At 38.4% G+C, this 15,807-nt stretch overlaps 1 protein-coding gene across 2 annotated transcripts in view; it reads left to right on the forward strand.

The window, feature by feature from the left end:
• UBE2G1 (ubiquitin conjugating enzyme E2 G1) overlaps positions 1–15,807 on the forward strand; it is a 99,524-nt gene that overhangs the window by 72,570 nt on the left and 11,147 nt on the right. For both annotated transcript variants that reach the window (XR_009449100.1, XM_059669033.1), the window contains exons 3-4: positions 6,408–6,505; positions 11,645–11,823. Coding sequence is in view for 1 of the 2 variants with exons in the window: in XM_059669033.1 (XP_059525016.1) it covers positions 6,408–6,505; positions 11,645–11,823 (277 nt within the window). In the remaining variant the exon portion in view is untranslated. The remainder of the gene's footprint in view (positions 1–6,407; positions 6,506–11,644; positions 11,824–15,807) is intronic.

A 15,807-nucleotide genomic window follows, 5' to 3' on the forward strand; every position in this document is an offset into this window, starting at 1 on the left:
CCAGTCTGCGAGGCCGGCTGGGAAAGAGTACGCTGCCTGCTTGGCTTCCATGTGGCGCCACTGGGCCATCCAGAGGCCCACACTGCGCCCTGGCCTGTGATTTTTGGCCGCACTCACTGCATCTCCGTGTGGGGACTCTGGCGCTGTGACTCAGGTGGAGGTGGGCATGCCGGGGTGCAGGGCCCAGGTGCTGCCCAGGGCCCAGAGGTCAGCTGCGACCTGCCCTTCCATGCCACATGCTCGCGTTTCAATCGCCGGCCAGGTCTAGGGACTGCATCTGTGCATGAATTTCGTGCACCAGGCCTCTAATCTACACTAATAAAAGAGAAACATGCAAATTGGTGTCACTCCGCTATGCCCACCAGCCAATCAGATGAGTATGCAAATTAACCCAACAAAGATGGCAGTTAATTTGCATACGCAGGCGCGGAGCGAAGACTGACGGCTCCGGCCAGACTGAAGACTGAAGAGGCTTGGCTCCTCCGCTGCGGCCGGACCAAAGGCCTAAGTCCCAGGTGCTGGAGGAAAACTGGTGCCGGCAGCCAGGGGAAGGAAGGCCTATTGCACGAATTTTCTTTTTTTTTCTTTTTTATTAATATATATTTTTTTAAATATATTTTATTGATTTTTTACAGAGAGGAAGGGAGAGAGATAGTCAGAAACATCAATGAGAGAGAAACATCGATCAGCCGCTTCCTGCACATCCCCCACTGGGGATGTGCCCGCAACCCAGGTACATGCCCTTGACCGGAATCGAACCCGGGACCTTTCAGTCCGCAGGCCGACGCTCTATCCACTGAGCCAAATCGGTTTCGGCAATTTTTTTTTTTTTGATTTTTTACAGAGAGGAAGGGAGAGAGATAGAGAGTTAGAAACATTGATGAGAGAGAAACATCGATCAGCTGCCTCCTGCACATCTCCTACTGGGGATATGCCCGCAACCCAGGTACATGCTCTTGACAGGAATTGAACCTGGCACCTTTCAGTCCACAGGCCGACGCTCTATCCACTGAGCCAAACCGGTTTCGGCAGAAACCCAAAGTAGTTTTTGTTTTTTTTTAAGCAAACTTTGGTTAAATAATGGCTTTTGGATTTTCTCAGAGCAGTCAAGTTATGAAATGCTAGATACTTTAAATGGTGAAAAGTCATAATATGAAATATCTCTTAGTACCATCTTATCTGTATACTAGAGGCCCGGTGCACGAAATTTGTGCACTGGAAGGGGGGTTGTCCCCCAGCGCAGCCTGCACCATCTCTAATCTGGGACCCGTTGGGGGATGTAGGGAACTAAAGTTTTTTAAAAGCCAGCGTGATATTTCATGGTGACAACATTAGCCTTCGTTTAGTCACTAGAGGGCAGTCCATACTCTTTACAATCTATGTAATGAACTGGTATAATTATGCATTACTTTATTTGAAACTGATAGTTGCCATGGCTATTAATTTAGCCATTATATTTATCTTTACACAGTCTTGAATCTATTCTCTGTCTATTAATTTTTCTAGTGCTGTTAAGAATCAATTCTTGAGGCTGTCTTTATGAAAGAGATTCTGAAACTTGTGTGATATACCTATTGTTTTTATACAACTGGTTATCAAGTAGTGGATAGCTACTCATATCCAGAGAAATGAAAAATTCAGGTAGAAGTGGCAGTGGGTTTTTAAAGTCTCAGACACCCAGATAGCACTGTGTAAATATATGTTTAAATTTATATTGGTGAATGGTGAATGTACAACTTCTTTTTTATCTCTTACTCTCTTTTTCTTTCATCAGTAATGGCTACTCTGTTCACGTTGTATGCTGCTTTGTTTCTTACTACTGGCAATGAAAAATGAGAGAATCTTAAGATTATATGTATTTTGTAGTGTTGTTGTTTTTTTTTAAAATATATTTTATTGATTTCAGGGAGGAAGGGAGAGGGAAAGAGAAGCATCAATGATGAGAGAGATCAGCTGCCTCCAGCACACCCCCACTAGGGATCAAGCTTGCAACCCAGGCATGTGCCCTGACTGGGAATTGAACCGTGACCTCCTGGTTCATAGGTCAACACTCAACCACTGAGCCACACCACTGGGCTATATTTTGTACTATTGCCTTATCTTGAGATGATATAGGAAATAAAGAATTAGGTAACCAAACTCTGATTAATATTCTTTTACAGCAACAAATTTTTTTTATACTTTTAAGACATACAGTCACAGCCATATGTTCTGTAATGAATTTTTGGAGGGAATGAACCTCATACACGTATTCCTCAGAAATTGACGGAGCACTGGCTATGCCATACCATTTATCATTCAGTGCTTAAGAACATGGGCTTTGGGAACTATCTTTATTTGAACAATTACTTAACCATTGTCTTAGCAGTTTTATTTCTAGGGTCAAAGCCCTATGCCTAGGAAGTGTTTGGATTGTTCAGTGTTCTGTTGCTTGCAGTAGCAAAATAATTGGAAGCAATCAAATGTCTTACAATTGTAATGGATAAACTGTGGAATGTGGCAGGTAAACTAAATGAACAAGAGACAAGTATCAAGATGAGTGTATATAAAAGAAAAATGTTGAGCAAAATTTTATATGACAGCATACAATTTATCATTTTATGATAGGGATTCCGAAGTACATATGGCAGAATGGTAGGGTCTGACAAAGCAGAATGATAGGATTTCTGATCCTTGTCAGATTTTAATAATTCAATACAAAAACAGTAAGATAGGCGTAATAGAAGAAACTTGAACTAGGCCTAGGTTTCTCAGCCTTTTCAAATTGGGAACTCCTGGTTGCATACCTTAAAAAAAATTTTTTTTACTGATTTCTGAGGGAGGGAAAGAGATATACAAACATCAATGGTGAGAGAGAATCATTTATCAGCTACCTCCTGCACGTCTCCCACTGGGGATCAAGCCTTCAACCTGGACATGTGCCCTGACTGGAATTGAACCTTGACCTACTGATTCATGGGTCAGTGCTCAACCACTGAGCCACACTGGCTGGACTGTACACTCTTTTTTAACATCATGCCAATAATATCTGTGATGAAGAGAATATATAATAGATGAGAAGATATTTTTAATTCATTGATGCTTTTGAATAAACTTTGAATTTGCTCATCACTGTAGCATCCCTGTATAGTTGAAAAACAGTTAACATGTGACATGTTAATACTTATTTTACAATGTTTTGTATCCTGTAGGTCTTTCGAGTTCCTCTTTGCTAATTTAGCTGTTCACTAGAAGTTTGTACCCACAAATGGGGACTACTGAGCAAGACTTAAAAACACACACACACACACACACACACACACACACACACACACACACAAAATGTTCACAGATAAAGGAAGCGTTAAGGAATCCACCTATAGGAGAAAAACTATAAGGAATAGCATGGTTGGTACAGGATGGGTGAGGGCATTGCAGACAGAGTAAAAAAAAAAATCTGCGCTTTAAATGTTCTAGGATAATCCTGTTAATTAGATTTGATTGAAAATAATGAGACTAGGTAATTTTTTATGACAGGAATTCCAGTCAGCTAATATAAAGCTTTTAAGGGGATCTAACCAATCAAAATTTAAGGAAAAGCTAACTGAATATTGAGGATTAGCCTCATCAGTAGAATAAAGTGCTTGGGCTTTGTGGCAACGATTCTTGGCTATTTTCTGTAATTATGGCTTTCAAACCGTTTGTGTTTTTCTTTGTTTTTTTTTACACCACAACCCATAATCAGGAATAATTTACATCGTGACCCAATGTATGCTTAGGTGTATACATCTTAATGAATAGAAGCATGTGTGTAGATCATATAACTGAAACAAATTACTTGTGATAAGCACCTTTGTTTTCTATTCTAATTTTATTTATTTAAGAAGAAAACTGGTTAGTTACTTAATTGGTTTATAGCCCCAGCTTGAGAAACTAGTTAATATAATTCTGTTCTAAGACCAGTTTTGGCACTATCTTTTACAGTTGGGGTAATATAGGCTGAGAAAATAGACTTATCTCTTTATCAGTGTAATGCATTCTTCACAACAGATACTCTACTCTCAATTTTCCTCATCTTCAGGTTTTTTTCCCCTTCAGTACATAATCTTACAAATTATGAAAGTTAAGGCCAGTAAGGCAGGCATAAAATTTGTAATTTTTCTTCCTTTCTGCCTTTGGATATCTATTTGTACTGCACTCAGTCTGGTTTTCTTCCTGTACAGAAGGAAAAGCTTTTTTTTGTTTTGTTGTTAGGCCCTTATTTTCTTTCTTATTTTACTTTTTTATTTATACTTTTTTTAGTCTTTCTACCATTTACTTTAAAAAAAAGTTGGCTTCCGCCCCTCTCTTTTAAAGCCTTTCATTTGTATTATTTCTCATCTTCTTTTTAAAAAATCATTACTAGGAATATTTTTTCCATTGATTTTTAGAGAGAGTGAAAGTTGGGGTGGGGGCGGGGGAAAGAGAGACACTGATGTGAGAGAAACACACATCAATTGGTTACTTCCCACATGTGGGATTGAACCTGCAACCCAGGTATGTGCCCTTGACCTGGAATGGAACCCTCGACCCTTTGGTTCTTGGGCTGACACTCTAACCACTGAGCAACGCCATCCAGGGCAAGTTACCATCTTCTTTAACTGTTAAATAAAATTATCCTGTTTGTTATGCTTGTGCGTTACCACTTTATTCTTACTTTCTGCCTTGGCAGTCTTTTCCTATTGCTTTTACCAAAATTGTATTATTAAGGTTACTTTTTATACTTGGAGTCCAGTGAGTGGCATTTGCTAAGTGTTTAGGACTACTTGGTATTAATGATCTACCTCTCTTTTATTACCCTCTCCCCAATTTTGCTTTTATGATCAGAGAAAGGCAATAAAAATGAATACTTGCTGTGGTTAAAAAGTGAAGCTCTACTGAAATGTACAAAACAGAAAGTAAAAGTAAAAGATTCATAATCCTGTGCTCCAGAGTTAACCATTGTTAATGTATTTATGTCATGTTTCATGTAAACATACCCGCGTTTTTTATATTTTAAAGATAGATGAGTTTATCCAGTAGATATTTATGTTTCTTTTTTAAATTTAATAATAGATTTCTCATATTATTCCAGTACTTATTACTGATTTTTTTTTTTTTTGTATTTTCCTCTGTCACTAGAATGGTAAGTGCCATGAAACCAGTGCTAATGTCTTGCTCTGTTATATCCTTTTACATAGACTAGTGTCTGGCACAAGTAGATAACCAATGTATATTTGTTCAGTAAATGAAAACCATTTAATGAGCTGAGAATTCTATTTCTCACTGATGTAAAACAAACACAATCACATAATGGTATGTACATTGAACAGAAAAAAAATCTGATATGCAAATTGCTATTGCAGCAAATTGGTCAATGTAATAAAGGGACATGGTGGCTTGTTTAAAATTGGGTAGTCAAATCTTTCTTAAGAGGTAACATTTAAGCTGAGTTCTGAATGACAAGGAGAAACTGGTATTTCAAAAAGAAGAGACAGGTGGTACCAAGGACACAATGCAGGACTTAGTCATTTTTGCCCCATAAGGTTGACTTCATCTCATTTTTTATTGTTAACATATAAAACTCATTTTATTGTTCTGACAATTCTTCAAGAATATTTCTTAAGTAAATATCAGTGCTCTGGAACTGCACTAATATAGCAGTCACTGGCCAAATGTGGCTATTAATATTTAATAAAATGTAAAATTCAGTTCCTTTGTTTCACTAGCCATACTTCAAGTGGCAGGTGACTACCATATTGGATCACACAAATATAAAACATCTCCAATGTGTAGAATGTTCTATTGCAAAGGATTGCTTTGGAAAGTCACTAGAATATAAATTACTTGAGCGACTGTATGCTTTGTTCATTACTATGCTCCTAGTGTCTGACACATCATTTGTTAAATGATGAGATAAATAAGTGGATGAATGAATAGAAGGTCAACACATTTCTTCCCAGACAAGGAACAACAAAATGTGCATAAAGTCTGAGCTGAGAAAGAGCTTATTGTGTGAAAAAAGGAAAGGAAAGGGGCTAGAACAAAGAGTGATGATTAGAGATCAACATAGAAATTTGGCAACTTGACCCTAAAGCAATGTTAAACCTTCTAAATTTTGTTTTAAGTGCAGTGGGAAGTAATAGGAAGTTTTGTAGCACAGCAGTAGTGCAATATGATTTGGATGTCTTTTTTGAGATATTTACTAGTTTTTTGAGAGTTTAAGAAGATGGTGTAGGTATAACAGTTTTTAAACCTGGTTATTTATAAAGTAAACTGCTTGAAATCCAGATTATTCATTTATTTATGCTGTCAACACTAGCACCCTTGTTTTTATGTTTGTTTTAATAATTGTTTACTTATAAGCAGGAACTTATTGGCAAGGACTTGTTTATGTTTTTGCTTTCCAGTGAAGGTGGTGTTTTTAAGGCTCATCTCACTTTCCCAAAAGATTATCCCCTCCGGCCTCCTAAAATGAAATTCATTACAGAAATCTGGCATCCAAATGGTAAGTTTATCTATTTGTGCTTTTACATTTACAAATATGATGTCCCGTCACTGAAGTTTTCAAGTTCAGTAAGAAAGATACAGTTCTCAATGAAATTGCTTTGGAATTTTTGTACTAAGGTCATTGTATTTGTTATGCACATGGCCATGCATTAGATTCTTTAGGTGAGAAGGAGCAACAGAGATCATATGGGAAAAATGGTTTTTTTACTTAGTTTTCAGCTCCTTTGAGTCTCATGATGTCCCAAACTAGAGGCAAGTTTGGTGGGTGATATGATGATATTCAGCATTAATAGAACTCTTAAAATTGAAGAGATAATTTCCAACGCATTAGGTGACTCATTGGCTATTCCAAAAAGCACAAAAGTAATTAAACCTGGATTGTGTAGTTACTTTTTCTCTTCTTAGCTCTTAGGACTTTTTAAACTATATTCTTAGTTATAAAACAGGGCATGTGCTACCTATTTCATAAAACGACTGAGGGCTTCAAATGAGGTGAAATAGTGTACGTTTTAACCTTTGGAAAGCATCCCACTACTGCTGTTTGTGTAATGAAGACATTGACTTTTTTACCCCAAAGATGTGCTACCATTTAAAATCCAGCTTGTGAAAAAATAAATAAATAAAATCCACCTTGTGAACCAAAGGTTAGGCTAGATAAGTTATGTTTATTATACACAGTTTCCTTGAACTTTTGGCCTTGTTTTGTATGAGCTTGCAAGGATTTGTTTTCTAAGTATGTTGACTTATCAGTATTTTGTAATCAGCTGTCTTTTTATTTATTTATTTATTTATTTATTTATTTATTTTCTTTTTTAAATATATTTGATTTTTTACAGAGAGGAAGGGAGAGGGATAGAGAGTTAGAAACATCGATGAGTAAGAAACATCGATCAGCTGCCTCTTGCACACTCCCCACTGGGGATGTGCCCGCAACCAAGGTACATGCCCTCGACCGGAATTGAACCTGGGACCCTTCAGTCTGCAAGCCGATGCTCTTTCCACTGAGCCAAACCGGTCAGGGCATCAGCTGTCTTTTTAGACTACTACACTAATCTGCCTTTTGTTTCTCCTAGTCAAGGTTCTTTCAGTTGCAAGGAAGAAAAACCCTTATTTATTAGTTTCAACAAAATCTGTGGGAGAGTATGGATTATAGAATAAATTAAGGCATTATTGCATGGATAGGGAGTATATATTAGAACCTAGTGGCTTGCAAAACAAATGGGTCTTCTGAGAGACTAGAACTGGCAAGTTGAAAACTATTGGGAACCAAGGGAACTACCATACTTCATAGCATCTGAGATAGCAGTGATTACAAAAGGCATATAATTACTTTTGTTTAGAAGGGAGAAAAATATCTAAAATTTATTTGTGGGAAAATGCATTAACAATAGTCCTACATGAAGTATGGATGCATGAATTAATGAGATTCACCTCTTGTTTCTTTGAAATTTCTTTCATCTCTTCCTGGGCTTTTGGCAGGGTTTCTTATGCTTCACTTGAATTATTCAGTGTGCAATATCAGTCTGTTTGCACCTGTTTCTGAAGATGTGACTAAGCTTCTCACTGTTGGCTACACCAGATTAGCTATGGAATTCTAGGCAGAGCCTCTTTGAGCCTTATTTTCTCTATCTGTGAGAATTAAACGAGAGCACATATGTACACAGTAAGTGGCACTTCTTTTCTGTTAAGAGGAAACATAGCAGTGGCCTAGGTAATTTAAGAGGAAAGCTGAGGGAACAAGTGTTTTCTTGTGTGTGTGTGTGTGTGTGTGTGTGTGTGTGTGTGTTTCTTCAAGTTGAAAAGACTTTTTTTTTTTTAACCACAGTGCACTTATTTAAAAAAAAAAATATTTTTATTGATTTCAGAGAGTAAGGGAGAGGGAGAGAAAGATAGAAACATAAATGATGAGAGAGAATCATTGATAGGTTGTCTTCTGCAGGCCCCCTACTGGGGAGTGAAATAATTAAAACTTAAGAAAGGATACCTGAGGAGGTGAGGGGCAATGATGGCAAGTACAGGAAGAATTAGACAAGGAAAGAGTGAAAAGTCATTTTAAAATAGGAATGAGAGGAAAAGCGAGCATCTGAGTATCTGTTAGGCACTGGAGATATAAAGATGATTAATGCATTATGGTCTCTTTCTATAAGGAAATTATGGTCTATATAAGGCAAAGGTGGACATGTAGACTTAATGGTGAAACTGAAGGATGATAGTGATATGTAGTTATAAAGGTGTATTGGTGGCATAGAAGAGGAAGTTAGAGAATATGAGTTTTTATTTTGTTTATTTTTCTATATATGTTTTTAAATATTTTTATTCATTTCAGAGAGGAAGGGAGAGGGAGAGAGATAGAAACATCACTGATGAGAGAGAATCATTGATTGGCTGCTTCCTGCACACCCCCCACTAGGGATCCAGCCTGAAACCCGGGCATGTGCCCTTGACTGGAATTGAACCCAGGACTCTTCAGTCCGCAGACCGAGGCTCTATCTACTGAGCCAAACCAGCTAGGGCTATTTTATATTTTAGTCTTTATTGTTTTTTTTTTTTTTTTAATTAAATCTTTATTGTTCAGATTATTACATTTGTTCCTTTTTTCCCCCCCCCATAACTCCCCTCCTCCCAGTTCCCGCCCCACCCTCTGCCCTCACTCCCCACCCACTGTCCTCATCCATAGGTGCACGATTTTTGTCCAGTCTCTTCCCACATCTCCCACACCCCTTTCCCCCCCAAGAATAGTCAGTCCATTCCCTTTCTATGTCCCTGATTCTATTATAATCAACAGTTTATTCTGTTCATCAGATTATTTATTCACTTGATTCTTAGATTCACTTGTTGATAGATGCATATTTGTTGTTCATAATTTGTATCTTTACCTTTTTCTTCCTCTTCCTCTTCTTAAAGGATACCTTTCAGCATTTCATATAATCCTGGTTTGGTGGTGATGAACTCCTTTAGCTTTTCCTTATCTGTGAAGCTCTTTATCTGACCTTCAATTCTGAATGATAGCTTTGCTGGATAAAGTAATCTTGGTTGTAGGTTCTTGGTATTCATCACTTTGAATATTTCTTGCCACTCCCTTCTGGCCTGCAAAGTTTCTGTTGAGAAATCAGCTGACAGTCGTATGGGTATTCCCTTGTAGGTAACTGAGTTTCTTTCTCTTGCTGTTTTTAAGATTCTCTCTTTATCTTTTGCTCTTGGCATTTTAATTATGATGTGTCTTGGTGTGGTCCTCTTTGGATTCCTTTTGTTTGGGGTTCTCCGCGCTTCTTGGACCTGTAAGTCCATTTCTTTCACCAGGTGGGGGAAGTTTTCTGTCATTATTTCTTCAAATAGGTTTTCAATATCTTGCTCTCTCTCATCTTCTGGCACCCCTATAATTCTGATGTTGGTACGCTTGAAGCTGTCCCAGAGGCTCCTTACACTATCCTCGCATTTTTGGATTCTTTTTTCATTTTGCTTTTCCGGTTGGATGTTTTTTGCTTCCTCGCATTTCAAATCATTGACTTGATTCTTGCGCTCCTCTGGTCTGCTGTCGGGCGTCTGTATAATATTCGTTATTTCAGTCCGTGTGTGCTTAATTTCTAGTTGGTTCCCCAATATAAGATCGAGGGTCTTATTAGTTTTCGTGTAGAGCTCATTAAGTTTATCGGCAGCTTCTAAACAGTTCTTGAGAGACCTTAAAAGTGTGGTTCTGAACTCTATTTCTTCCATTGACAATTTTGTCCTGTTTCTTTGTCTCCGCATTTTGTTATGCTTCCTTGGTGCACCCCCTAGTGGTCTTTGTTCGCAGTCTTATAGATAAATCTTGATTGCTGTAGCTAATTCCAGGGAGGGTTTGACCTCCAGGCCAAGTGGCTATGAGATTCAGCTGTGTCGGTGGTGAGAGAACTTCTGTCCTCTAGGGAGGTGCTAATCTAGCCTTTGCCTGAGGCTATCCGGCAAATGCCTCTGTGCAGGGCTTGGGCAGGGCGGGTCGAACAGGATCAACAGCGTGGGCCGGAGAGAGCAGTTATGGCGGCTCTCAGTCCTGTCCCAAGGGGCTCTGCCTCTCTGAGTCCCAGCACCCGCTGCAAAGCTCGGAGAGAAAGCTGCACTCGCTCTGACCGAAGCCAGACAGTCCCGCTTCTCCTGCCTGAGTCTGGGTCCCTAAAGACTCGCCCGGATCTGGAGCTCAGAGTCTGCGACTCCCTCCCGATTGAAAACGCCAACCGCGCCCTCCGCCGCCAGCCCGCTCCGCACACTCCGCACCTCAGAATTTGACTTCACCACTGCGCCTCCTCTGAGTGTCCGTATGCGTTTCTCTTTCCTCCTAGTTGTAGGACTTCCACTCAGCCAGCGCCCCTGTGGTTCTGGGTGATGTCCCTTCCGTTTTTTGGTTTCACTTTTGAAGTAGTTGTTCAAAGCAGCAAACTCCGGCGTTAACCTATGCCGCCATCTTGGTTCTCTCTCTAGTCTTTATTGTTGAAGGTTACATATGTCCCCTTTTTTCTCCCATTGACCCCTTATAGCCTGCCCTCACCATAGGCCTCCATCACCCTATTGTCTGTGTCCATGGGTTATGCATATATATGCATATAAGTTCTTTGGTTGATCGCTTCCCACACCCCCTCAACCCCCAACCTTCCCTCTGAGATTTGACTGTCTGTTCCATGCTTCTGTGTCTCTGGATCTGTTTTGTTCATTAGATTTTACATATAAGTGAGATCGTGTGATAATTATCTTTCTCTGACTGGCTTATTTCTCTTAGCATAATACTCTCCAGGTCCCTCCATGCTGTCTCAAAAAGTAAGAGATCCTTCTTTTTTACGGCTGAATAATATTCCAGGACCTGCTGTATTTACTACATGTAAATGCTAGGCAACATCTATCTACATGCTAGGTATCTTGAAGTTTTGCTCAGATGTACAAGATAACTTACATTCAATTGGGTTTTTCAGATCAATCCTAGTTAGTAAAGTCCATGGTCTTCTTAGAAGGTTAACAGGTTCCATTTTGGAAATTAACTTCTGTATATTCATTGTTTTATACAGGTTCTGTGGAAATTAGGACTCAATCTATAATAGATATCTTCTGTATAACCAAGTTATTTCAAATATGTATTTTAAACAGGACTGTCTTTTCTCTAATTTTGCAGTTGATAAAAATGGTGATGTATGCATTTCTATTCTTCATGAGCCTGGTGAAGATAAATATGGTTATGAAAAACCAGAGGAACGTTGGCTTCCCATTCACACCGTGGAAACCATCATGATTAGTGTTATTTCTATGCTGGCAGATCCTAATGGAGACTCACCTGCTAATGTTGATGCTGCGGTAAGGTGGTCATATGCACATATCCCCTCCCCTTTAATGAAACTCAGAAATACAGTATCTTTATATCTCTCTCTCTGTGTGTGTGTGTGTGTGTGTATCTGTTTATATCCATTTTACAAAAATAAATTACAGATACAACTCAGCTTCACCCCTAAATACTTGAACCTGGATATTCAAAGAATAAGGACACCATCTTACATGTCATACCTAGGAAAATTTAATATCAAGTTCATATTATTATTCCTGAGTTTTTTGTATTTTCTTTTAAATATGTCTTTATTGATTTCAGAGAGAGGAAGGGAGAGGGAGAGGGAGAGATAGAAACATCAACCAATAAGAGAAAATCATTGATAGGCTGCCTCTTGCACATGCCCTACTGGGAATTGAGGCCACAACCTAGGTATATGCCCTGACTGGGAATCGAACCATGACCTCCTGGTTGATGGGTTGATGCTCAACCACTAAACCTCATCAGTTGGGCTTTTTTGGTCTTTAGTATGTTTTTGTTGATTTCAGATTTACAACAAAGCTGGCATTAGTTAATCATTCCTATATCCTTCACCTAGATTTACCAGTAGTGGAGATTTTACTTTTTTTTTTTTTTTTTTTTGGCCAAATTGTTTAAGAATACTTTACAGATATCCTAACTCTTCATACTTGAATACTTCAGCATATATCGCCTAAGAACAAGGGTATCTTTCCATATAAGCATAGTACGAGTCTATCGTTGATACAGTACTATTATTGAATATACATATACAGCCCATACTCAAATTTCTTCAATATTGTTCTTATAGCTTCCCTTTTTTGGTTATTATTAAAAATCCAGAATCTAGGATCCCACTTATTATTATTTTTAAAAATGTATATTTTTATTGATTTCAGAGAGGAAGGGAGAGAGAGAGAGATAGAAACATCAATGATGAGAGAGAATCATTGGTCGTCTGCCTCCTGCACACCCCACACTGGGGATGGAGCCCACCAAGAACCCATGCATGTATCCTGAAAGGAAATCGAACTGTGACCTCCTGGTTCATAGTTCAACGCTCAACCACTGAGTCATGCAGACTGGGCCCATATTATATTTTCACATTATATTTTTGTTTTGTTAGTCTTTTTTAATAGTCTTAGTTCCTCAATCTTCTGTCCTTCTTTGAAAAGCCTTTTGTTTTTATTCTTATTCTTGGAATTTTATTTGTTACTGTATATGAAAGCCAGAAGATTAAAATCACCTTTTGGGGGGAGGTGAGGGTTACTTCAATCATATATAAAAACTTAAGCCCTAGCTCAGTGGTTCTCAACCTTCTGGCCCTTTAAAACAGTTCCTCATGTTGTGACCCCCAACCATAAAATTATTTTCGTTGCTACTTCATAACTGTAATGTTTCTACTGTTATGAATCGTAATGTAAATATCTGATTTGCAGGATGGTCTTAGGCGACCCCTGTGAAGGGGTCGTTCGACTGCCAAAGAGGTCTCGTACCCACAGGTTGAGAACCGCTGCAGCTGATTTGGCTCAATGGATAGAGTGTTGGCCGGCTGACTAACGAGTCCTGGGTTCGATTCTGGGCAAGGGCACGCACCTTGGTTGCAGGCTCGATCCCTTGTCCTGGTTGTGGCACATACAGGAGGCAACCAATTAATGTGTCTCTCTCACATCAATGTGTGTGTCTCTCTCTCTTTCTCTCTTCCTCTCTCTCTCCCCACCCCTCTCTTCCCCCGCCCTTCCCTTCCACTCTGTCTAAAAATCAATGGAAAAATAGCCTCAGATGAGGATTAACAAAAAAAACAACAACAACACAACAAAACAATTTAGGTGAGATCTTAGATGTAGAAAAACACTGCATAGATAATCCCTTTTCATATCTATGGCTTTGAAATTTTACATTTAGTAATCAAGTTGAAGTAAAGCCTGGTAGAACACTATTCTATTTTTCTGTTTAGTCAAGTATTCAAACAGTATAAGAGAGACTGAGGGAGAAGAGATGAAAGCTATTTTTAAAAAAAAAATCCTGCCCAGCCTGTGTGGCTTAGTTGTTGAGCCTCGACCTATGAACTGGGAGGTCACGGTTCAATTCCTGGTCAGGGCACACCCCAGTGTGGGGTGTGCAGGAGGCAGCTGATCAATGATTCTCTCTTATCATCTATCTCTCCTTCTCCCTTACTCTCTTAAATCAATAAAAATATATATTTAAAAAAATCCTATAGAATCATTTTGAGAAGTAATTCCTGTTTCATTCACAGTTGTCAGCTCTTATAAGATTGGAACTGACAAGTTGAGTTTTAATCTTCAAAAAGGAGAAAATAAGAACAAATAAATATTTGACAATGTGAATAGGCAAAATTTTCATAAGGGTAGAAAATGGCCTTTATAGGAAGTTGAAATATACAAACTTGACTTCACAAACTATGCAAAATCTATCCTGTTCTTTTTTGTGAAACCCACTGCTGCTTTGTCTGATTTAACCAGTTGTCTCATATTTAAACCACAGCTATCTTGTAAACAGTTTTGTTTACTTTTCTTATTTGCCTTTTCTGCTTGCATTGCATACCTTTTAATCATATTATTATGTATTTTTTGTTTGTTTTTCTCACCTCTCAATCAGTGAACGATACCTATTTTAAGGAACTCCCATTTTTCTTGGAGATCTCTCTCCTGGATCCCTCCATTCTTTGGATCCAAATTAGGTTGATTCAGCCTGCTGCTTGATTGCTTTCCTTGTATTTTCATTCCTTTACTTGCTGCTCTTCTGTATTGGATCATCTGTTTCCTGGGTCTCCCTTGCCCCCTTTTTTGTTGTTAACTTTTTTCTTTTGCTGTTCTTCATCCAAGAGTAATGTTTAAGAAAAGGTGGCTGAGAATTAAGTTCTTACATGTCTGAAAGTGTTTCTGTCCTGACCTATAATTGATACTTTGTTTACAGAATTCTAGGGTAGAAAATAAAATTTCTACAGAATTTTTCTTTAGTACTTATTGTTACTGAGGAGAAAGTTGATGCTAGGTTCATTCTTCTGTGTCTATAGGTGCCTTTTCTTTCCTTTTTCTTTCTAGTTCCCTTTAGATCCTTTTCTGGATTTTTGGTCTTCTGAAATTTCACAATATGTAAAATTTTCCATCCCTCTAGTTGATGTATACTTTGAAGACTTCGGCTGTGGGAAATTTACCTTTTAAATTATTTTGAAAATTTTTTTCAGGTTTGGCATTCTTTCATTTTTGTTGTTAATCTTCACCTGAGGATATTTTCCCCATTGCTTTTCAGAGAGAGTTAGAAAGGGGCGGGGAGAAACATCGATGTAAAAGAGAGACATGGATTGGTTGCCTCCTATATGTGCCCTCAGTGGGGTCGCAAAAACCAAGGTATGTGCCCTTGACTAGGAGTTGAACATGCGGCACTCTAACCACTGAACACTACTGGCCAGGGCGGCGTTATTCCCTCTTTTGAACTTGTAGCTATAACTCAGATTGATCCCTTGTAACTTTTAATCTAAAAATGGTGGCGAACAACACATTTGTAATACCTTAACTAATAAAGAATTAAAAAAAAAATGGTGCCGATTTTGAATCTTCTGTTGAATTTTTATTTTGACAGTATTACTTTTAATTTTAAATGCTTGGCCTTTTCTTCGTTGTTTCCTTTTTCATGAAATCACTCTTTAATGAACTTAATGGTTCTCTTGGGAGTTCAAATTAGAGATTTTTTTTAAAAGTTAAATTCTGAAGCGTCTTTCTTTGAAGTCAGTTTTTCTTTTGTATTTTGAAGACTTCCTCAGAACTGTAGGTAGGCCTTCTACGTAACTATCCTCCATTCATGATAAGTAATAAATGAGGGTTTAGGAAAGCAGATTGGAGGTGTATGTATTTGTGTGTGTGTGTGTGTGTGTGTGTGTGTGTGCTTGCGCTCAGGTGCTGATTTTGTTTCCCTCGAGTGTGTGAGTAGCAAGCCAGATACTAAACTAAGAGTAAGGATTGGAGGAGGAGGGGTGT

Source organism: Myotis daubentonii, chromosome 16 (genome assembly GCF_963259705.1).
Source record: "Myotis daubentonii chromosome 16, mMyoDau2.1, whole genome shotgun sequence".
Lineage (NCBI taxonomy): Eukaryota > Metazoa > Chordata > Mammalia > Chiroptera > Vespertilionidae > Myotis > Myotis daubentonii.